The sequence below is a fragment of the Paramisgurnus dabryanus genome, chromosome 1 (genome assembly GCF_030506205.2).
Source record: "Paramisgurnus dabryanus chromosome 1, PD_genome_1.1, whole genome shotgun sequence".
NCBI lineage: Eukaryota > Metazoa > Chordata > Actinopteri > Cypriniformes > Cobitidae > Paramisgurnus > Paramisgurnus dabryanus.
In genome coordinates this window covers 29,534,173-29,558,510 of record NC_133337.1, presented here as the reverse complement: position 1 = coordinate 29,558,510, position 24,338 = coordinate 29,534,173, and the positions used below count along the sequence as shown (strand labels likewise).

The 24,338-nt window shown below is 37.9% G+C and overlaps 1 protein-coding gene across 1 annotated transcript; it reads left to right on the top strand.

Moving 5' to 3' along the window:
* The first annotated feature begins 1,254 nt into the window (after nucleotides 1-1,254).
* Nucleotides 1,255-23,549, top strand: lemd3 (LEM domain containing 3). Its single transcript, XM_065285015.2, has 13 exons — nucleotides 1,255-2,654; nucleotides 12,549-12,589; nucleotides 13,697-13,766; nucleotides 13,885-13,961; nucleotides 14,121-14,200; nucleotides 15,555-15,700; nucleotides 15,793-15,894; nucleotides 15,978-16,080; nucleotides 16,395-16,573; nucleotides 17,152-17,233; nucleotides 17,400-17,505; nucleotides 17,593-17,671; nucleotides 22,054-23,549. Exons 1-13 carry the CDS (start codon nucleotides 1,307-1,309, stop codon nucleotides 22,215-22,217), a joined length of 2,577 nt encoding a protein of 858 aa, XP_065141087.2. The 5' UTR covers nucleotides 1,255-1,306; the 3' UTR covers nucleotides 22,218-23,549.
* The last annotated feature ends 789 nt before the right edge of the window (nucleotides 23,550-24,338 follow it).

Below are 24,338 nucleotides of genomic sequence, written 5' to 3'. Positions count from 1 at the left end.
AATTATGTTTGTAAATCAAATGCCAGGCCAGAAGCACCTGCTTATGGAAATTAGACAATTTGATGGGCAATTTAGATATATTATAATTACAGACTAACAGAAAAGGGAGACCACCAACTTTAGAAAAAATATAATTGGGAATAGCATTCCATAGAGAATCAGAATCATTCAAGAACTGCTTCAACCAATTGATCTTAAAAGTATTGTTTAAAGAAGCAAAATCAAGAAAGTTAAGACCGCCATGTTCTAAGCTATTTATGACCACAGATTTTTTAATGTAATGTCTTTTGTGTTTCCATAAAAAGTCAAAAAGCATTCTATCAATCTCAACCAAAAATGTCTTATCCACATGCAAGGAAAGAGCAGGGTAGGTCAATCTAGAAATACCCTCCGCTTTGGCGAGGAGAGCCCTTCCACGTAAAGACAAATCTCTTTGGAGCCAGGAATTTAATTTTTTCTTAGCTTTAGTAATTACTGGATCAAAATTTAATTTCCCTCTCATATTGGCATCTTTACAAATTGTAACACCTAAGTAATTCACTTGAGACTTAACAGGAATATTATGCAGGGATGGGGTAGAACAAGACTTTAAGGGAAGAAGTTCGCATTTATCTAAGTTCAAAGACAGGCCAGAGGCTTTTGAGAACACATCATCAGGTAATTGAGTAATAATAATGTGTTTATTTGCTATATGAACCCCTTGTAATTGGCTATTCAACAGGGAAGTAGTAAGGAGTTGAGCAGCCATTAAGAATAAATAAGGCGATACCGCAACCCTGGCGCACCCCTCTAAACACATTAAATCTTGGGGAAGTGCCCGATTTCAGATTAATTGAGCAGTTTCCATTTTTGTATAACGTACGGACAGTTTTACAAAAGAAATCACCAAAACCAAATGTATACATGGATTGCAAAATAAATTCATGTTCAAGGGAATCAAAGGCTTTGTAAAAATCTAAAAAAAGAATAAAACTTTCATCTCTTATCAGTTCATCATAGTCCAACAGATCTAAAACAAGGCGTATATTGTTAGCAATATGCCTCTTTGGAATGAAACCTGATTGAGTCTCGTCTATTATTGTACTCCGAACTGGTTTAATTCTTTTGGCCAGTAACAAAGCTAATATTTTATAATCACAATTTAATAAGCAAATTGGACGCCAGTTATCAATCAAAAGAATGTCTTTCTTAGGTTTGGTATTAAAGTAAGTAATCCCTGTGAGGAACGCGGCATTTTTTAGGCCGTCTGTCTGCTTACTTCTACGTCACTTCCGCCGCGGCTCGTTGTGTGCGTTTTCGTGCAAAGATGGCGTCTGCACAGTTAACGGATGAGGAGCTTTTTTCTGAATTAAAACGACTGGGGTTTGCCCCCGGCCCGGTGACGGAAAACACTCGGCCCGTGTATCTGAAGAAGCTGAAAAAGCTGCGGGAGGAGCAGCCACAGCCTCGAGGTTCCCGGAGCGGGAAAGGGCGCAACAGCACCGGGGCGATCAACAACGGCGGTGGTAGTGGTAACGCCGCGGCGCGAGCTCCGGGATTGAGCGCCAGGCCACCGGGCAGTGACGTCACGCGTCGGAGCTCTAGCGGACGTCCGACGCCTAGCGAAAAGCGCACTATAGACAGAACCGGAAAGTTCGTTCTGGGCTTTAGCTCGGACGAGTCGGACGTGGAGGCGTCGCAAAAGAAAGCAGGCCCGAATCACGGCGGCGCCAGCAGGAGAGACCGCGGATCTGCGACGCAGACACCCATCAGGCCTGCGGGAACACCCGCCGCCTCTCGCAGGAGCGAGCACAGATATTCTCTCGGGTTATCCGTGGACAGAAAGAGCACATCTCCGTGGTTGGCTAAATCCAGCATAAACGCAGATGATCGAGATAACGGTGAGCCTGACGACGATTTAGAGGAAACTGAGACTAATAGCCGGGCTCTGAACGGGAATAAGACGTTTTACGTGTCGAGTAGTCGTAATAGTAGTACGCAAGTCAAGGATTACTCCGATACCGACGAGGAGGAGGAAGAAGAGGAGGCTGATCGAGACCGTCCCCGCCGTTTCATTTCCAGACACAGTCCGCCGAAAACCGGGTACATAAGCGCCCCGGGCTCGGAGAAAACTGCGGCCGGTGCATATGATACTCCAGACTTCAGGAGCCCAGTCATGGCTGAGAAACAGAGGGAGGACGATGACAAGGAACCGAGGGAGTTCGGTGCAGGCTTCATGCGCCACAGCTACCCCCAGCGATCCAGTGTGTTCTCAGTGGACGACAGTAAGAACACCAACCCGTCCGCTTTTACAAAGAACCACATCGATAACGGAGAAAGCGAGACCACCGGCGACAACATCAGCAGCAGGTTTAGTATCGGACTGAGACCGCGGTTCTCCTCTTACGCGACCTACCGGCCGAACCACTCGAACCATACCGGCTCGAACCACTCCTACAGTCATTCCTCACCCCTCAAGCCCAAGCAGCACACCACGGTGCCGGAGGACGAGCTCCTGCAGCAGTTTAAACGAGAGGAGGTGTCCGCCACCGGGGGCTTCAGCGCGCATTACCTGTCCATGATCCTCCTGACGGCCGCCTGCCTGTTCTTCTTGGTCCTGGGTCTCATGTACTTGCGGATGCGGGGTTCCGGCACCTCAGAGGCGGATGCAGTCAGTAAGTATTAAGCGTTGGATCAGAACTTATAATTTTATTGTATAAATGTTGCGCATGCGTCTTAAAACCCAGCGTCTGAAACCTTCAGCTTACCACGAAAACTAATACAAAATGTCTATAAAGTGTGTTGGGTCTTATTCCAGTAGGATTTAATGGTGATCTATTGGTTCCCATCCATCTAGTGGTTCCCATACCAGACAGTAGAGACCCAAATAGACCATTATAGTTTCCGTTAAAACTAGTACAATCCCCATTAAAACCAATAAATCCATTAAAATTAATGTGATGGTGTTAGTTTTTACAGCAGTTTAAACATGTGCGTAGTAAAATTACTCATCATTAAAGTAATCCACTAGACTCCAGTGGGTTAATAAAAATCCTCAGTAGTAAAATGATGGGCTTGTTTAAGAAAATTTTTATTAAGCTATAAACATAGGCTTGCGGAAAATGAAAAACCAGAGCCTTTATTGTCTTGTGGACCATTCCTTTAAAAAATACCATGATACTAAGTTTTCTTTGGTATTTATTGTTTTATTATTTAAGTCAACTGTCTATGATGTCTCAGTGTTTCATGCTCTGTCATTTCAGCATTCAAATTAGCCTTTTAAGATCGCCATCCAAAATCTCAGAGTTTGTGTATTTCTTAAATGTCACGTTTAATGCTTCAGAAAGTTCCTCGTAGTTCCTGTCATTGTTTGGCGACTTTATAAAACATTCCTAATCTACATAGCAGTTATCGCCCCAGACTCTTTTCACCTTCTTAGACAGGAAATGGCCCATGCCACTGCAGCTTATGACACACACCGAGGTATTTTCATTAAAAATAGGAGTGTCCTCCAATGTATGTCAAAAGTAACTGTTCACGCCCTCAGTCTGGTCATGCAGGTAGCAGGTTGAGCAGCTTGACCCAAAATACTGCGACGAGGATATAGAAAATTGATTGAATACTGAAGTAATAGCTAAATTAGTCTATGTATTTTGTGCAATTTATAGTAATGCATAGGTTCTACAAGGTAGCTACGCCTATGCCATAGGCCAGGGTTCCCTAAATCTTACCCTGGAGGGCCGGAGCACTGCAGGGTTTAGCTCCAACCCTGATAAAACACACCTGAGCAAGGTCTTTATGATCACTAGAAAATCACAGGTCTGTAGGGTTGGACCCACTGATCTATATAAATGACTGGATTGCGCATAGAACGCTTGACGTAACTGCGTGACGTGAAGCCAGCGCAGAGTTCGAGCCGCCATCTTGGTATACCCAACCGGCAGAGAGCGTCATTGACTTCCATTCAAAATCATGATCAAAATTTACCCCCTTTACAGCGTATCAGTTACACAAGGTTAATTTTTAGGATATGTGTAGGTTAATTATTTGTTAATTCTGGTGTTATTTGCAATGTTTATGTTTTAATCGGGCAGGATAATTGATTTATAAAAAAACGTTAAGGTGAGTGTGTCTGTTGCATTTGTTAATGACACGGGTATAAATAAAGTTTTTTTGACATTCAGCTACACTGTGACGGTCAGCGTTATTTCTCTAAATAAGTTTAGGTAACTTGTAAGTTTAGATAACATAATTTAAAACTAGCAAATTATTGCATGCACATACGGTACAAAGCATGATTATTTATATAGATTTCAGAATGAGCACGTTTATTGTCATTAATACTAAATATGCTGCGGTCTGTCTGCTGATCTGATACTGTAATAAAGATGAATGTATAATAACTGATTAAAACGCAAAATGTACAACTTTCAGTAAATAACTATTTACATGCTTTGGACGTTTGTGTTGTAATAATGTACAGGGTAAGTTCACATATAAAAACGAAGACGAGTAAAGTGATGTTTTATCATTAAAATCTGATAACGTCCATTGATTTAATAGAACGTTTGGGTATACCAACATGGCGGCGCGGTGGCTTCACAAGTGTGACGTCATGCGCAATCCAGTCATTTATATAGATCAGTGGTTGGACCTAAACTCTCTAGTGCTCCGGCCCTATAGGTTAAGATTTGGGGAACCCTGCCATAGGCTTTGCGTTGCCTGACGTAAATGTGGCTACGCCTATGCCATAGGCTTTGCGTAGCTCTGCGCCGTTCTAAAAAAAATTTATATTTTGTATTTTGAAGTAGACACTATCTGACTAAGCTCACGCTATTTTATGTACACTTCCGATTAGGGATGTGAATTTATGTCATTTTTTCATTTCGATTAATCCATAGGTCTGAAGAACGAGTACTCGATTAACTGGGGGCGGGGCAATCAAAGGGGCGTCATGGTGAAAATGAAAATATTTTTATTAAAAACACTCAAATAAAACTTAATTTCGAAGAAACTATGACAGAACAATGAACACATACTCGATTTTTAATAAATTAAATGTTTTTAACAGAAACCTCTAACAGGAAAAGCTGCGTGATGGAATGAAACTAAAGGGTTAATAAACACAAACAAAGCGCTTTCTATATGACGCACTCTGCATAATATTAAGCCTTTATACAACATAAATGTACAACGTCCATCTATCTGCATAAATGCAAGAATTCAACTAAGTTTTCAACTAAGTTATCTAAAAAAAAGAAAGTTTAACTCCCTTTGTGGATGTGCATCATAAACAGTGCACTTTTAAACACATCCAGTCAAAGCACAAGCTTCATAACATTAGGCAGCTTTAAGTGTTTTGCTATCATTTTAGCATTTAGCTGTGTCGTGTCGTCCTCTTACCTCAGTCAAGATGTAAAGTCTATCTCTTGACATTTGATGTTTAAATATGAGATGCATTGAACTTTTGACGGCGCTGTACATTTTGCAACTGACTGACTGACTATTTCCGAAAATCACGGCATCCTTTTAAACCATAGTGGCTCAGTGATGTGAGGTGTGACCGGCTTCGCGGGCTGCCGCGCATACGCAGACCGGCGGGTTGCTGATGCGCGGTCGCGTGGATTTATCTGTTTGTTTTTGAATCACGCATGGTAATGCTACTGATGTCATACGTCGGTCTGCGTAGCTCGACACGACGTCAAACACGCATCTCTAGACCCAGTCTTTACTACCACATGCGCTTGTAATGCTAACCAGACACCCAAATGCCGCCATATCCACAATAAATAAATAAATAAACCTACATGATCATCGTTTTCGTGATCGATCATCGATGCCATGTTCGAGTACTCAAGCAATCGAGTACTCGTGCCCATCCCTACTTCCGATGTACAATACCTCGGAGTTGTCCGCAGTGCTGTGCTTCTCGTCTGGTGTGCGACCCCCTTTCAGGGTGGTTTCCCAGACAGGGATTAGCTTAAATCAGGACTAGGCCTTAGTTTAATTATGAAACTCGTTTTAACAAACATGCCTTACTAAAAAGTAGGGATGGGCGATAATTTGCATATGATTGTCATTGCGCATCTCGTCAGTGAAGACGGTTCCGTGATTAGAAGTAACATTTACTACACAAAGCCGTACGAGATGCGCGTGATATGATATCGCATGCAAATTATTCCCTAGCCCTACTAAAAACATTACTTGTGTGCATTTTGAGGCAAAACAAAGGGCACTGATGTGTTTTAAGATATGTCAGTGCAAGTTGTTTTCAGTTTAGTGATGAGAGAAACAAAGCTTTTCGAAGCTTCGAATCAATTAAACCAATTGCTTCGCAAATTGATTCAGTTTTTCTAAGTGTTCGAAACACCATACACGCGGGCGACACCTGCTGGTTAAAATAGTGTGAAAGCAAACAAACATTTCCAAACATTTTACACTTTTTACAAAATAATAGCAAGATTGTTCTAAAAATGTTTTTAAGAAAAATAAATTATTTAATTAAGACATATTTAAAAGTGTATTCTGTGATTTTAGTTTTATTTATGGCAAACAAATCATTAACACGAACTCCCTTTTTAATTATGCACATTTACTGTCTGTGAAATCTGTCTATAAACAAAAAGAAGAAAAAATTGTAGGGTTATTAGTCAGAAGGATGAATGTTTTATGAACTTTTATAATAAAACTGTTCACCTACACTGCTTCGAAACCGTTATGACGTAATGAAGTGATGATTCGAAACAAAAGATTCGTAAATGTTTCTAAGCCTCATGAAGCGTGCTTTGAAATCGCCCATCACTATTTCAGTTTGGACAGCTCTTATATTTATTTTAGTCTAGTACTAGTCTAATCCCTGTTTGGGAAACCGCCCCATAAAGTCTTATCTAACTATGAGATTAGGAGCATCAACGTTTAGTAATTGATTTCAATTTGAATCTTTGACTTATATTTTGACAGAATGATCTTTACATTATGTAGGATGATTTTATGTAAATCCCACAAAAATCGACCTTAGCTGGGTTTTCACAGGCCGAGTCACATGCACTGTTAAAGTGAAAGTTGGATGAACTTAAAAAATGTACATTATTTGGCAATCACATTTAGGACCGAAGTATAGTCTGTTTTTTACGTGTTCGTGAACACACCCGCACGGTCAACCGCATAGCCCTGCAAAGCATAGTTTTTGACTCGTACGTGTACACAGAGGTTCGACCCATGCACATTGTGACAAAATGTGACGCATCTCCAGTGCCACAAACTGCATTCTCCTGTACGCCCGTGCACAATGTACGCAGCAGGGATCTAAAGTGCGACCAATTTGGTCGCAGCACAAACATTTTTTTAACCTATTTTAAAAAGCACAATGTTTTTTTATTATTGTGAGTGTAACTTTACATAAATTAATGTACAACATTACAGTTTTGAATGTTGTTTAACTTTTATTTGTATGAACCTAATTTAAGGTAATTTAAGGTAATGCAAGATGCCAGCTCATCACGCGTATCATGCCATCACCGGCGCGGGTTTACGCAGGGCAGCGAGAAAGAGACATTAAACTTTAAACATTTAACATTCTACTTGAGTTTTTTTTGGACATCCCTTTGGAATCACTGCAATCATATCATCAATTTATAAGGTAATTATAAATATAAGCGCATCGCGTATGAGTGTTCAAATACTGCTGACCGCTCAGCTGTCAATCTGCCAACCCTCACATTAAATGATAATATATTTGTCCAATCATGGTCCTGTGCTTATTTCTGTCAATGTTCTGCATGAAGATCTCTAAAGGTTTCTACTTACTTCACGATTTGCGGTGCGCCTGGTTGCAGTCTTTGTCAAACGAGCGGGTATGAAATAAATTGATGCTGATGTCGGATAACGAGTCAAGTGTTATTTTAATCGCGCGGATGCGGGTTATCAAACAGGACTGTGCATGACTCGTATAAGGAAAATGGAATGACAACATGAAAAGTATAAAATAGCCTGCATGTTTATATTCTGTATTAAACCACCATGGGCGCTAAACTTGCGGTGTTAAAGGGACAGTTCACCCAAAAATGAAAATTCTGTCATAATTAACTCTCCCTCATTTTGTTACAAACCTGTATAAATTTCTTTGTTCTCATGAACACGAAGCAAGATATTTTGAGGAATGTTAACAACCAAACCAAGCATGAGCCCCATTCACTTCTATAGTAGGAAAAAATAATATTATGGAAGTGAATGGGGCTCATGAATGGTTTGGTTTCAAACATTCCTCAAAATATTTTCATTCATGTTCACCAGAACAAAGACATGTATGAGAGAGAGTAAATTATGACAGAATTTTAATTTTTGGGTGAACTATAAATCCGATGCGGTCTAAAATTTGGGTGCACCTAACTTTTGTGCTAGTGCACCTAAGAAAAAATGTTAGGCGCACCAGTGCAACCAGTGCAAAAAGATAGTGTAGAGCCCTGCGCAGAGTTTCAAAATTTGGTGTGCATGTGCAGTACACACAACTCTTCCGATGCTGAAAATGGTATCACATGGACTCTTGTGTACGCGTAAAAATACTTTCACTTGGAAGTAAAAAATTTAAGGTAAAAAACTTTATAAAATACTTCAATTCGTAACACATAAAAATGTAAGCCCTGTCCAATTTTTTTCAACTTTCCCCTTTTACGGTGTTTACAGCCTTTTATAAGTTTGTCCAGTTCTCATGTTTGTCCTTACTAAAACATTCACTTAAGTAGTTTTAGATAACTGCTCTTTAAATTACATTTTAATGCATTTCTGCACAATAAAACCTCATTAGAATGGTCCTCAGAATGTAATACCATGTGTAATGTATCTTCATTTTTACATTTTCTGTACAGACCACTTCCTGTAATGCGATAAATAACAGTAGCTGGTCTTGTAGTCTCCACATATCTGTATGCCGTAATCACTCTATTATGATATGAGAGCCGGCATTAATCTTTCGAAACAACATTTTCCCCCGATAAGAGAAAACTCGACGTCTGTTAGACGTGCATGTTCTGCCACTCAGTTTAAACGGCCTAAGTACCAACAGAGCGAAGTGCTTTTGAGGCAAGAGGCGTCTCTCGAGAGGAAGCGACTGATGAATTACTATGTATATTTGTGGTATGGCCAGTCTCTCTGGGAGAAAGCTTTGGCTGGAGAGCGCGCTGCAGACATCTAGGTCACAGACAAGCTCAAGCAGACTAATTGTCTGGGTCTCAGGGGAACATGCAAGCTTGTGCCCAGCTAGATAAACTGACTTCTCTGGCTGTCTGAATGTCTGACTTGCACGCTTATTGTGACTTGCTTACATAACTTGTTGTGTGCAATTTAGGCCATGTTGAGATAATATAGTTGAGATATAATATGGCCTCTTAGTATTTCAACAGTATGCAGTATATACACTGTACACAATCTTGGACCAAAAACCAGTGATAAGTCGAACGAGTATATTTGTGACAATAGACCACCATACATTGTAATGGTCAAAATTATTTATTTTTTACGCCACAAATCATTAGGATATTAAAGGAATACTTCACCGATTTAGCATTCAGCTTTGTATCTGTAGAAACCCGGCAGTATTACTGAATGACCATGTTTCCCTCCATCATTTCCCCCTGAGAGGAGAGATATCTGCATTTTGGTTCTGCAAAAAAGTCCTCCGATGATGCAAAAATCGTCATATTATATCATCGGAGGACTTTTTTGCAGAACCAAAATGCAGATATCTCTCCTCTCAGGGGGAAATGAGGGAGGGAAACATGGTCATTCAGTAATACTGCCGGGTTTCTACAGATACAAAGCTGAATGCTAAATCGGTGAAGTATCCCTTTAAAGGAATATTCCACTTTAAAAAAATCCCAATAATTTAAAAGACTTTATTGCACCTCAACAGTTTCAATGCAATTTTCATGCAGCTCTAAATGATCCCAACCGAGGCATAAGAGTCTTATCTAGCAAAACGATTGTTATTTTAAGCAAGAAAAAGCACTTTTAAACCACAATTTCTTGTCTTGCTCCAGCCGTGTGGGACCTTACATATTGCGTAATCATGTTGAAAAATTATGCATGACGTATGCGAAACTACCTCTCTATTGTTTACAAGTGCAGAGAAAGAGGATTGTACGTTGTTGTATGTGGAATAGAGCTGCAACTAACGACTATTTCTTCTGTCGACTAATCTAGCGATTATTTTTCCGATTAGTCGACTAGTCTAACATCTATTTTTTATTATTAATACAGTGTTCTTTTTTTGATTAGCTATTTAATCTGTTGGATAATCTGTTTTTCTACTCTCTGTCTGATCTGACAGTCATTGTTTTTTTTTAATTGTATTTTAACACAACTGAATGCTATATTTTCACATATTATCTGTTCTGTTGTCAGACAAATAGGGGCGGTTTCCCAGACAGGGATTAGACTAGTCCTAGACTAAAATAAATATAAGAGCTGTCCAAACTGAAAACATCTTGCACTGACATATCTTTAAATACATCACTGCCCTTAGTTTGGCCTCAAAATGCACACAAGTAATGTTTTTAGTAAGGCATTTAGTTTGTTTAAACTAATTATATTTCCTAATTAAACTAAGGTCTAGTCCTGGCATAAACTAAACATGACCCAATAACCTTGTGTTTAATCCAACCAGCTGTTACTTTAACTACTAAGTTACTAAAATCTTGATTTATAAACGCGACATCGCAGACAATTTGGCGCAAATTAAAAAAATGCCATTACACAGAGTTACTAGAGAAGGCATGCGCGGGCATAGGAGAGAGCGAGCTCGCGCACAAGCACATAGAGAACCAGTGTGTGTGTGTGTGTGTGTGTGTGTGTGTGTGTGTGAAAACACCGCTAACCTTTCATGATAAACTCAAATCAGTCGTCTTCTCTGCCAGTAACATCTGACGTTTACGTGAAAATGCAAGTACACAGAGGAATCCGCATGGAAAACACAGCCAACTTTTAATTCTTTCACTCAGTGTCATGTATGAGAGGCGCTGTCTAGGGGCTTCACGCAGAGAAAGAGAGCGAGCGCGCGTGCACAAGAGAGGAACCACCGAGCGCTCACAACAATAAATGAAGCCGTTTTAAAGAAAAATAAAAATGTAAATGTTGCGGCCATTGTTGATTTTGTGGCGCACACAAACAAATCAATGTATGGATAACACTGCCAGGAGCAGAAGCCGCCAATACGCGAAATGAATGTAAACAGCGACGCGTCGACGCATTTTACGCATGTCGACGTATTTTCATAGTCGACGTAATCGATGACGTCGACGCGTCGTTGCAGCACTAATGTGGAATGATACAGATTAATGTCTTTGTGTCAGTTTATTGTTTAAAATGGTCCGCGAGTGTGTGTTTCACATTTGTGACCTTTTGATGTCCTTGCGTAATACGTAAAGTCGCGCTGGCGCATCACACGGCTAGTGCAAGACAAGAAGTTTTGGTGTAAAAGTGCATATTTTTTATTTTCTTGCTGAAAATGACAATCGTTTCGCTAGATAAGACCCTTATGCCATGTTTGGGATCTTTAAGAGCCCTTTGTAGCTGCATATTTAAACTGCATTGAAACTAAATTGAGAAAATCCTGGAATGTTATCTTTCATCTGTTAACGGGAACGTTTTATGCTGTTTGTTTACACAACATTGGCAATTTGTGGTTCTGAAAATGCTAACATTTGAAGACATCTCTCTGTGTAAACGTAAATCTGTGTTAACGGTGACGACATAATTCAGTCTACAGTCATGCGTGAGTATAACCAAAACAACGATGGTTACATGCAGTGTGTTTGTTTTGGTTAAGATAGATACTGAAATTATTATGCTTCTCTAAAAAAGTTAACTACAAAATGTTGCCGTTTTATAGCCCAGGGTCACTTGTTGAAATGAATCCTTTTCATCGTCTGTCTAAACAAAACTGCTTGAATTTTTTGCAGTCTTGACCGTTTGTATTTCTCGCTCTGTGGTGAATGCGTATGTGCGCAGGCTTCCAGTACTTCTTTACAAGGTACCATCGCCATCTACTGGACTGGCATACCTAATACAGCCGATTTAGTCGTCTTCGCGGTTCTGTGTAAACATGGATCTTTGAGCAAAATGGGTCCATGAGCATCTTCGGAGCGACCACCTGGAATCCGGATTGATGCAAGATCCATTTGTTTTTGGAAGAGTAAACTGCTTCGTCTCTGTTCCATGCTGAAATTGCGAAAATAAAATTCTCACAACATCAGACCTCACGGTTTATATGCCAGGCAAAATATAACCCATGATTGAGAAATACAGTGCACTGTGCTAAATCTGATTGTGGTATAGAGCAATGAGAGCAATGCAATATGCAGACAATGACTCAAGTTTGAGGCGATGATAGGCTCTCGCCATCAGTCATTCCTCAAGTGTGAAACTAATATTGAAAGCACCCCATCTGTCTGTCAGCATGGTTAGGAAAAGCCGTTTATATTGTGGTTCTGTTCAGACCTTTGCTACTGCTGGACTGCAAAAAAATAATGCCTTGTTAATGTGATGAGTAATTCCCTTTCTTCTCTCTTTTTCAGTTAAGAGCCACCCATTTGGACCCGAGTTTGATAAGCACTATGTAAGTATCAGTCTGGTCAATTGTTTGCTAGGTTTTAAACTTCGAGTCAGACCGCTTAATCATTTAATGCCCCTTTTCCACCAAAACAGTGCTTGTTGTTATGTAGGGCTGCATGACATTGAATGAAAATAATACTTGAAAGTTATCAAATCTATTTAAATTGGCAAAATTATATACAAAAACATACATACTTTACATTCTTTCTGGGAAAAGAAGCATCAGTCTCATTTCTATCTCCATCAACCCTTAAACATTGACTATGCATAACTTTTTAAACCATCACGATATGCAAACTTGCCTTATTTTTGCTCCGTTTCGATATCTTGCTGTGTTATTTTAGATGACATGGGGCTTCATTTATAAAATGCTGTGTAGAAACCATCCTAAATTTGATTTTCCGATAATTTCTCAAAAGCGTGTATGTGCGATTCATAGAACGAATGTATGGACAGAAAACAAACGTATGCCTCACTTTCAGATGTTATGTCTATAAATCGCAACTAGGGCTGCAAAACAATTAATCGCGATTAATCGTTTGCAAAATTTTTTTTTTAATTTATATCGTGTTTGTACTGTGTATAATAATTATGTATATAGAAATACATACAGATGCAAGTATGCAATTTAAGAAATATTTACGTGTGTGTGTTTGTGTATACATTTTTTATATTTACATATAATGTATATTATATATAATTATAAATACTTAATATCTAAAAAATTTTTACATACATGTGTGTGTATTTATAAACATAACTATTATACACAGTACACAAAAACGTCGCGATTAATCATTTTGCAGCCCTAATCTCAAATGATCTTGCTGTCTGTTAATACATAACCTGGTCACAAATAAATGCATTTCACCGTCTTTGGTATTTGAGAACATATTGAGCATCTTTATGCAATACATAAAATATATCTCAAGATATAATAGATCATTCAAAAGCAATTCACATGATAAATTAAATTAAATAGCTTTTGCCTCTGTAATCGGTACCTAATTCAAGACCGGTAGGCATGTGCACCATTGGAAAAGGGATTTAGTTGGGAGTTGTACTATTTTCAAACATGCACTTACTTTTTGTACTGGAATTAACTTAACAGGAAGTCAAAGAGCGAGACCTCATCCTGAACCTTCTCCTTTCTCTACATGACTACCTGGCCAATATTGCAGGTGAGAATGTCATTGTACACTCCTGCTTTGTGTGATAAATGATGCTGTATGGTTTAAAGTTGGCATTGTTGAAGTTCGGATTAAATATAATGCAAAAAATTTTGTGATTTCCTTTAAGGAGAACATGATTGTGGGGATCCTAATAATCCTTTAAACAGAAGCGTCTCCTTCAGTGAAGCCTTAGAGTACCTCAAGGTTTGATGCTGACTTCAACCAAAATGCTGTTTTTTAATTAAACATGGATGTTTTTCAGAATTGTGTTATTTTTGTACAATATTAATAATAATAAAATATCATTATTTTCCCTGTAAATATGAAGTAATTCACATTTTAATGAAATGTCTTTCTATCAAGCTCCAAAACAAAGCCTATGAAAACTTTATTGAAACGTCTTTAGAATGGGTCATGAAAACCAAAGATGTTGTGGGAATAAGGTATGTGAGATATTTTTAGACTTGATTTATCAGTGTCTTCATATAAAGAGCTCAGATGCAAAAGCCACTAAATGCCACCACCGTCAAAAATCAAAATGATATCAACCAAATGTTCTTGGCACGTATTTTACATTTATTGAATAGTTTAACTTCAAATCTGCTTAATCTTGAGGCCATTCAGAAATACCGGTTTGTTGGCAGAAGTTAATTGGCATGTCTATTTTTCAGCAAAGTCCTCAAAGTGCATGCAAACCAAATGTGGAACAATCATGGATCACATTCAAACTTAAGTCCTTTGTGAGTTAGGGCTGGGCAAAAATTCGATCGATTTTTCGATTAATCGTTTTTTTTTTAACTTGGTCGATGCAGAATCGATTTTCCCCCCATATTTTTTTCTGCAAACATTGAACGTAAGATTAACGTTAATCAAATTACTAGTCTTCTTCACTAGATGTCACCCTCTTTTTTGCCTTGCACAATGTTACCAAGGAGCCTGTCATTCTTTCATTCAGTGCTTAAAATGGCGGTTTTAGGTGCTTCATCGACGTTGATGCCACTTTCACATAAAAAGTCAGAGGTATGGAAGCATTTTAGATTTCGCAAGCAAGACAACAATGATAGTGTTGTGGCTTTTAATTTATTTTTATTAATTACCCACTTGCAAACGTATGTTCACTGTTGTTTTTTATTAATATATTATTTGTATTAAATCTATATACATTGTGTTGAATCGACTCAAGAACCGGAATCGAAAATCGAATCGAAATCGAATCGATTTGATAGCTTGTGAATCGAAATTGAATCGATCTGGAACATCTGATTCGATACCCAGCCCTATTGTGAGTACTTGGACCTGAATACAACTCGAATGTGGCAGCCACATGCATCACAGCGCCCCCTAATGTGTGGTTCAGTTTCTTAATTTTTACCTTTTGAATTCTGGCTTTAATAATTTGCAGTTTCTAGATGCATCTTTACCATGTCTTGTCCAAAGAAGTGGAAGTTTTTTTTTTTGCCAAAAACGCTTGCGTGCACTTAGAGGCTTTTGCAGCAAAAGATGACTTAAGTGAAATTTTTTGAAAATAAGGCATTTCAATTATTAACCTTTTTATTGCCCTTTAATTGAAACTACTGAACATAAACATTAGATTCTGATAAAAAAAATGCTAATTTACAAGAAATCATGTGAGATGCACTCAGAGGGTTTTGCATCTGAGCTCCTCAAATGTTCTGGAAACTTTTCAACAGATCCAATATATAAGCAGTGAATAATTAATGAGAATGATATGTTTATATCTGTATGTGTGCGGTTATCCATTTTTTGTGTTTACTTTATATGGGCTTTTCTGTGCAGGTTGATCGCTGCTAACCCTGATCAACCCATAGAGTATGTATCGGAGATCTCAAGGCTGGAGTCCATCTATCCCCGGATGTCTTTCTTCTGTCGCTTCAGACGGGCCTTCTTCACCGTCATCTACAGAGTTCTGTTCATCCTCGCAGGTGCATGTCTTGACGTTTTGTAGAAAACAGACCTGGGATCAGTTTTTGTGTTTGGATCGATAATTTCACACCCTTATTCTGTTTCTCCGTAGGCATCGGTGTAGTTTGGGGTGTGGTGTATTACATGAAATACAGATGGCGGAGAGAAGAAGAGGAAACCAGGCAGATGTACGAGATGGTGGAGAGGATCATCGGTAAGTCAGACACATCAGTTGAGAAGCTCAGTGATTTAAAGCTCTAAACGCATTTTGAATCCCTATGATTTGTGTTTTTCCAGATTTAATGAGGAGCCACAATGAAGCCTGCCAGGAGAATAAGGACCTGCAGCAGTATCTTCCCATTCCTCATGTCCGTGACTCTCTGGTCCAGCCTCAGGAAAGGTACATCATCTTGAAAAATGACAGAATGATTTGGGATCCAAAAATAAATTTGAGGGGACCTGCAGAACAAATGTTAAGGTCACTTCGGCACCATACCCCTATTTCGTGATTCAGTCAACTCCAAATTGATAAAATTAGGTCCCGCCCTTTTAAAAAGATTAATATTTGTTTTACGTTGCATTACTGAAGTAGAATAGATTGCAAATACTATTTTACTATACTATTATATCATTCTATCTTCCCATAATATGTCAATTCATATACTTCCAAATAACAAAAAGGAAGTATTCAACAGATTTGTGTGTCTTTCTCAGAAAAAAGATGAAAAAAGTATGGGACCGGGCTGTTAAGTTCCTTTCAGCCAACGAGTCTCGCATTCGGACAGAAACCCAGAGAATCGGAGGTGCGGACTTCATGGTGTGGAGGTGGCTTCAGCCCTCAATGTCACCTGATAAGATGTCCAGCGTGCCCTCCAAAGTGTGGCAAGGCAAAGGTAACACTCATTCAAATTGTACATAACCGATACTCTTTAATAACTTAGTCCATGTAAAGTCAGATATTAAATGTGTTCTGAGATTCAGAAAAATTTGTTATTTACCACCAAGCCCAATTTGAATGATGAAATAAGTAGTTAAAGTCTGGATAAAACCACGCCCACTCGCAGGAAAGCTGCCGTCTGTTTAAACAATTTTAAATTACTGCTGTAACCTGAATGGACGCTTGTGATTTTGTTAGGGGCGGGGCCATGCTCGGTGGCTTCATTGTGTCATCGAGCTACCGTTTTAGCCCCGCCCAAATAATCCCTAACACAGAAATGTGGAAAAACTGTGGTGTAACTCGACAATTCAGTATTATGTAGTTCATTGTCTTTGTGATGTGTTTCAGCAATAACTTTTACATTTATAATGTGTTAGCAATTCTCTGAAATTACTTTGCGTGGCCGAAGTTGTGGGCTGTTGTTTTAGTCATGAACATTGCAAGTACCTTTATCTTTAGGAAAGTTGATGTGTCATGTTAAAAATAACCAGTTTGTCCCTTTATGGACTTCAAGTTGTTTGTTGTGTGTTTCAGCATTTCCACTGGACCGAAGAAATTCACCACCAAACAGCTTAACGCCATGCTTAAAGATTCGCAACATGTTCGACCCAATAATGTAAGTTTGCTAATAAGATGCGTTACCTCACATTGATAACTGCACAGAGAGAAATGAACTTTTAAGTTTGTTAGTTGTGGCTAAATTATCTGTTAATTAAGTTTAAACAGACTGGAAAAACATTTGTCATCTGATTTAAGTGAATACTCCTTATTGTACTCAACAGGGAGGAGGGGGAGAACTGGCACCTCGCCATTCAAGAAGCCATTTTGGAGAAATGCAGTGATAACGATGGGATCGTTCACATAGCTGTTGACAAAAACTCAAGAGAGGTTTGTATCCTCTGAGCTGACTTGTCTATGTCAGTTTGGGCATATGAGTGTTTTAATAATCCTCTGTGTGCTTTTATTATTGTCTAGGGTTGTGTTTACGTAAAGTGCCTTTCAGCAGAGCATTCTGGGAAAGCCTTTAAAGCACTTCATGGCTCCTGGTTTGATGGTAAGTGAATGTTGATTATCAGAACTAAAAACGCAATATAAGAAATATATAATTCCTGCGTTATGAATGTGACATTTTTAGTAAAAAATTAAGATATAATTTCTCAGAGAATGGAGAAGAGATGGCTATTCAAAGAACAAATAATATTTACTTTTTTTTAAATAAAGAAACAACGTTATGGATGTGATATTTCTCTGTTGTAGAAGTGACCATTCTAAAACTAACTATTGAAATAATTAGGGATGCACCGAAATGAAAATTCTTGGCTGAAACCGGAAATGAGGAAACCAAGGCCGAAAAACCGAAACACCGAAATAAATTATTATGCCAATTATTAGTACAAATGCATTTATGGCTATCACTGTGTACTAACTTTACTAGGGGTGTGTAACAGATCACAAAACTCACGGTTCAGATCACATTACAGTTTTTGAAGCATGGATCGGATTATTTTTCAGATCAGCAAAAAGGGGGTGGGGAAAATCTAATAACAAATAAAGAAATTACAAACATTTATAAAAAAGAACAAAGCTGCACATTAATAAGGGCTAACATTAGCATTAGGTACAGAAATCGAATAAAATGAGTCATAACACTGTCTTTATTGTATAAATTAAATATATTATTATTTTCAGAGCTATTTGTCTCTTTGTTAGACTTAAGTAGGTTAATTGAGGTTACTGTCTCTTTAAATAAGCAGAGACTGGTTTATGACTGTAATCTATACATACACTTAAGACATAAACAAATGTTTTTATTAGAAAAAGAATACTTTGGAGATAATTTTGTTTATATGTGCCCTTTCAATAACAGAAAGATTTTACGTTCGCTTGTTTGCGTCTCACTCGTGTGTGCACTATTGAGGGCACTTAAACGCGCGCGCACACAGAGAACGAAGGCGAATCCCAAACAGCGCAGCATAAAAACGTTACGTTGTTTTTCATTGCTTTATTCGGCACATGTATGTTAATGGATTATACAGTATGAGACACATTTGCGCGACTCTCTCTAAAGTTTACACATCAAGAGTTCTGATCTTTGAAGGGCGTACTCACTGTGATGATCACGTCTGGACCGAACACAACCGCAGGTGCCTCTGTGCGTACTTTAGCGCCTTTTTGCGGTTAAATACATCCACGCCGCATACATGTTGCTTCAGACAAGCACGTGCAGGTCGCGGTTTCTGTTTGCGTCATCACAACATTTCGGCCGTATTGTTTCGGTGATAAAAGTCTTTCGGTGGCCGAATATTCGGTGCATCCCTAGAAATAATATTTGAAAACTTGCAACTAACGATTATTATTATTTATGATTAATCGTCTAATCTGATAAAACACAAATATTACTCAATTCGATTTTTTTACTTATTAAAGCTAAATAAGGCACTAAATTAGGGTATTCACGTGTAGAAATTTATTTTTAAAAGTGCAAAAGCCACATACTACTACAGATTTTTATGAATATAACCTTTTTGCTAGTTTAAGCCTTAAATAAAAAATGAGTGCAGTTTTTAAATAGTAAAACATAGGGATGCATAACGATTAATCCATAGCAGAATAAAAGTTTTTGTTACATCATATATGTGTGAGAACTGTGTATAATAATTATGTATATATAAAGATGCACACATGCATGTATCATTTTAAGAAAATATATATTTATATATTAAGTATTTATATGTAATATAAATTATACATAAATATACAAATGTATATACATGTGTAAACATTTCTTAAATATATACATGCATGTGTGTGCATTAACTGCATTATCTACACAAAGTTATTATACAGAGTTTACACACATATATAATGTAAACACAAACTTTTATTCTGCTATAGATTAATTGCGATTAATCGTTATGCGTCCCTAAAACATCTATAAATGTCAAAATAGGGGTGGGCGATATGACCAAAATCTTCTATCACGATAGGATTAATTTTATATCATGATAACGATATGTATCACGGTAGAGTTTTTTATGTTTTAATAAGGTTTAAATCTTTAATACCATAGAAATGTTCATAATTCTCACAAAAAACATATACAAGCATAGAAAGAAGATAAAAACAAACAAAACTCAAGCTCTCTGAAGATACACAGTCAATAAGAATGATAATAAATAATTATGCATGTATGTATAGGCCTATATATATTTTTATTTAAGGTAGAAAAGTGATTTAATCAGGAGCGAGAGATTTTTTTCTCAATGCTGTTTGATTAACACGAGTGACAGACAGGAGCAAAATTAGGTAACTTCTAGTGATGGGCGATACCAGTTATTTTCTTGTCGATCCGATAACAAGTATTTTAAGCCAAGTATCACCGATACCAATACCGATTCCGATACTTCTATGAAATATTTTTATGTATATATTAAAGTTTATTAAAGTGATTTTATGGGGTCTTTTGATAGCCATCATTATTAATATCAAATAAAATAGACATGACAACTTTTTGCACTGAACACTATTACAAGATTTCTTCCCTTTACAGTATACGTTTTGATAATAAAACAAGTGAATTCTGACATTAACATTTTCCTCTTGAGCCTATTTTTTTTTTTTTTGACTGATAAACTCTACTGCTTTTAAAAATAAATTAAAACCCTGATAAAAGGGATGCACTGAAAATCAAACCAGGGATGACTGTGAGGCTGATGACTGTGAGGCTGCACTTAGTCATGATCTGTAAGGTATTTTGCTTTCAGATGCTTTGTCATATTTGTGGTATTACCACAGTTGTGTTTTTTGTTGTTGACAAATGTCACACGAGGTTTCGCATTATTAACTGACCGCAACAATGCACTTAAACCCCTTTTTTAAAATCTGCCTGCGCTTACTGAGTGTGCTGCTGGTAGTGACTGAGCGAATGAACGCTGTAATACTGATACAGCGGAAGGAGCTGGGACTGAATGAGCGAACGCGTGATACAGCGGAAGAAGATATAGTTCCCACTGACGTTACAATTTAAGTGTATTTATAGCGTCCAACTATTACTTAAAAATCTAAAATCACTTGTTAAAAAACAAACAAACATATAGAATCGATACTTGTACTGGAGAATCGATCCTTTTGATACAAAGGCAGGATCGGAAATATCGATACTTTAGGATCGATCCGCCCATCACTAGTAACTTCCCCTTTAAGACCAAAGTCCGGATCCAATACACTGTTACACATGCGCTTTCTCTTTTAGCTGTTTACTTTCTCTTAAGACCTTACTGGTCGTGTTTATGATGATGCTTGCAAAGACGGGAATTTTGACGCATATGTGTATTTAAGGCCAATAAAGCGGGAAAAATGCTCACGAGCTTAATAAGCAGAGGTCGCGCGACTTGCGCGCTCCTCACAGACAGAAAGAGCAGCGGTTGCGTGACTTGTCCGCTCCTGACACACAGAAAGAACGCACGCATACAGATCTGTTGTCTGTGTTTCAATGGCTTAAAATAACTTGTTTTAAAACTGCAGTGCTTAAATACTTGTACAAACGTTACGTTTTCGCGACCACACGCACAGGAGCGTGACGTGGGCACGTAACCTCGATAGAAACGATAGTCCAAAATCTCTACCGGTTGACAAATTTCTACCGGTTAATTTTGTCTACCGGTTTATCGCCCACCCCTATGTCAAAACATATTGAGTCTTCAGGGATGTGCTGGTGTAAGGAAATTTTGCCACAGATTAATAAACTCATTTTAATCTTCAACTTCACACCTTGATGAGTATAAACATTATTTGTTATTAACTAACTAAATAAGCCATTATGATATAAAAGTGTTATACATGCGTTGTCACGGTAATAAAACCTTTATTTACCCGTTACTTTAAAACAAGTGCTTAGTTTGTGGTTCAATACTGTTTTTAAGAAAACCATACAACATGGTGGAGACCCCTGTAATACAACAATTAAACAAATACAAACTCACCTTGGGGGGAATTAAACCTTTGTTAACCAGCGTTCATTTACGCTTTTGCTTCTGTCATTCTACTGTCAGGGTTGCCAGATTTGCATAACAAAACCAGCCCAACGGCCATTCATAATTAGTCCAAAAGTATCCCAATGACTATTCACAGCCCAAATGTCAACAAACTAATGAACCAAATCTGTATCAACCTGCAGTAACAATTTAAAAGTAGCCCAATCCAGAACTCCGAAAGGTAGAGGACCTGGCATCGCTGTGGTCTGGGCAAACGGTGCCTTGCTTTTAAACAAGCTGGTTGCGTGGTGAGAAGTAGTGCCTGATAAACATAGAGCTCGCGTTGTATGAAGAAAGTGTGCCTGACTTTAATTATTAAAAAAGCATGTAAAGTCACAGACCAACTAATCCATAATGAAATTTGTTGACAACTAACCATCCGACCTATCACACCTCTCCTTAGGTAAGCTTGTGACGGTGAAGTATCTGCGCCTGGATCGCTACCACCAGCGTTTCCCACAAGCCCTGGGCTGCAACACACCCCTCAAGCCCACCAGCTCCAGCATGAACAGCATGTCACGGCTGAACCAGCGATCCAGCAGATCTAACTTGCTGAGTTTCTCTTGAGGGATGTGTTGACCACCACCACCACCATCTTCTCCATCTTTTTTTTGCTATACATGACGCTCCTGCATCCTCCTTACCAATGAGAACCGTAATGGGAGCCTTCACAGATGGGCAACTTTAGTCCACCCTGTCAGCTATATGCAAGCGATGGTGTGTAAACCTGTGAGCTGCTGTTATTGTTTCTTCCCGTCCTTTAGTATCGGGTAAAGCAAGATGTGGACATTGGTGCATATCTAGTGGAAAGAGAGCTGCTTGGTTCATTAACAACTTTATGGAGAGATGGACACCATGATTATTTCCTTCCCATATCTGGGAACACACAAGTTTCTCCATGTATTTTCTTTATTCTCTTTTGATACGCCGTCTTCACGGATTCAAGGACACAAAATGGCTTCCAGCTCCATTTAAAAAAACATAAATGAAAGTGATCATATGGTTATTTTCTGCTTTTTTTACACAACTAACTCCCCTCCTTAATTTCAAGGAGCTATGTTGGGCTACATAGCTGCATGTGCTGGTTAAAGTATGCCTATATTTAAGCTTTGAATTGTATCATATATTGTGGATGTTTATTTTCCTGAGGATGTTTTAGATTATGTATTCCCTTTATTCTTTTTCTTTATTTCTAGTTTTTTTTTAGTCCAAGACCGACATGCACACGCTCTAGATAAAGGGGTGCTGTAAATATCTCATTGAATGGTGGTGGGGGTTAAAATCATCTGTATAAAATTAAAATCGTCATAAGCTGTTGTTCGTTTCTTGCCAACAGAATAACTACACTGATTTTGCTGCATTTGGAAATGTCGTATGGCGGTTTGTACCACAGGGTCATATTTTACATCGCTTTAAAAGCGTAATGAACAATGGTTCGGATCCCTTTTAACGCTTTGTTTTGGAACACTAGTCTCAATTGTTACAGCTTGATTATATTAAAGTATATAATTATTTACTGTTGTTTATATTTGAAAAGTTATGCTTTTTTCCATTATAATTGGTGCAGATATCCATCTTTTTTCCTCGCACATATCTTGAAAATTTTAATTCCACTCTGTCGCTGTTTTTAAATGTCCCCAGCCTTTCTAAAAATTCCAACGGTGACATTTTTGATGGAAGGTCGTCTTTCTTGTACACAATTGTGGTGCAGTCACAGCCTCTCGGTCGAGATCTGACGATCCGCTCTGATTATAATTTGTACTGGGAAACATTCATAAACAGAGAGCATGTCATGCTATGTTCATGTTTATTTTGGATCACAGAAAGAATTTATCAGCTTTTGTTTAGATCCAGGTTGGGTTGATATGAGGTAAATAAAATGTACTTGTTTATAAATAATGTGCATTCCCTTTCTTGTGTAAAGTTTAATTTGTTTTGCATGAGCACTGTGAATTGGGGGGTATTTCTGTTTTATATACACCTAAACATACACACGTACACACAATATACATTTATTCATATACATGCATATATGCACAAAAAATATGCATATGTGCATGTTGATATTTTTGTGTACTTATGCATGTATATATTTATACACACAGACAGACACACATTATACATTTATTCATATACATGCATAAATGCATGTTGATATTTTTGTGTACTTATGCATGTATATATTTATACACAGACACACACACACATTATACATTTATTCATATACATGCATAAATACACAAAAATATAAAATATGTATGTATATAGTAGGTTTAGAAGGTACAAAATATTTCTTCAGTAACTTGGTTAAGCTGATTAGGATCTCAAATCTAAAGTATAAGCATCACAATTTGTTCTCAAACAAGTTATGCATGTTGTCACGGTTTTGGGGTAAGTTGTCACAATGAAACCAGCAGTAAACCAGCCCTACATTTTAAAACCATAATGCAAATAATAAAGTAGAAACAAAACCATGAAATGGCAGTGTTCAAACGTGCTATAAGTAAATGCAACTATGGGCAGTCGATATTGTAAACTGATTAATTTAAACTTAACATTAAAAAGCTTGAGATAATTTATGAAAAAATACCGTACCAACATACGCAAATAAAAGTTCATATTTGTCACCCCTGTCATATTCTTTTATGTCATAAGATACATTACGCTTTAGCATTTCTTTTCTTTAAT

Coding starts and splice junctions, on each gene's coding strand:
- lemd3 (XM_065285015.2), top strand. CDS start 1,307: ATGGCGTCTGCACAGTTAACGGATGAGGAGCTTTTTTCTGAATTAAAA. Junction 15,895..15,977: donor GATGGTGGAGAGGATCATCG/GTAAGTCAGACA, acceptor GTGTTTTTCCAG/ATTTAATGAGGAGCCACAAT. Junction 16,081..16,394: donor CTGGTCCAGCCTCAGGAAAG/GTACATCATCTT, acceptor TGTCTTTCTCAG/AAAAAAGATGAAAAAAGTAT.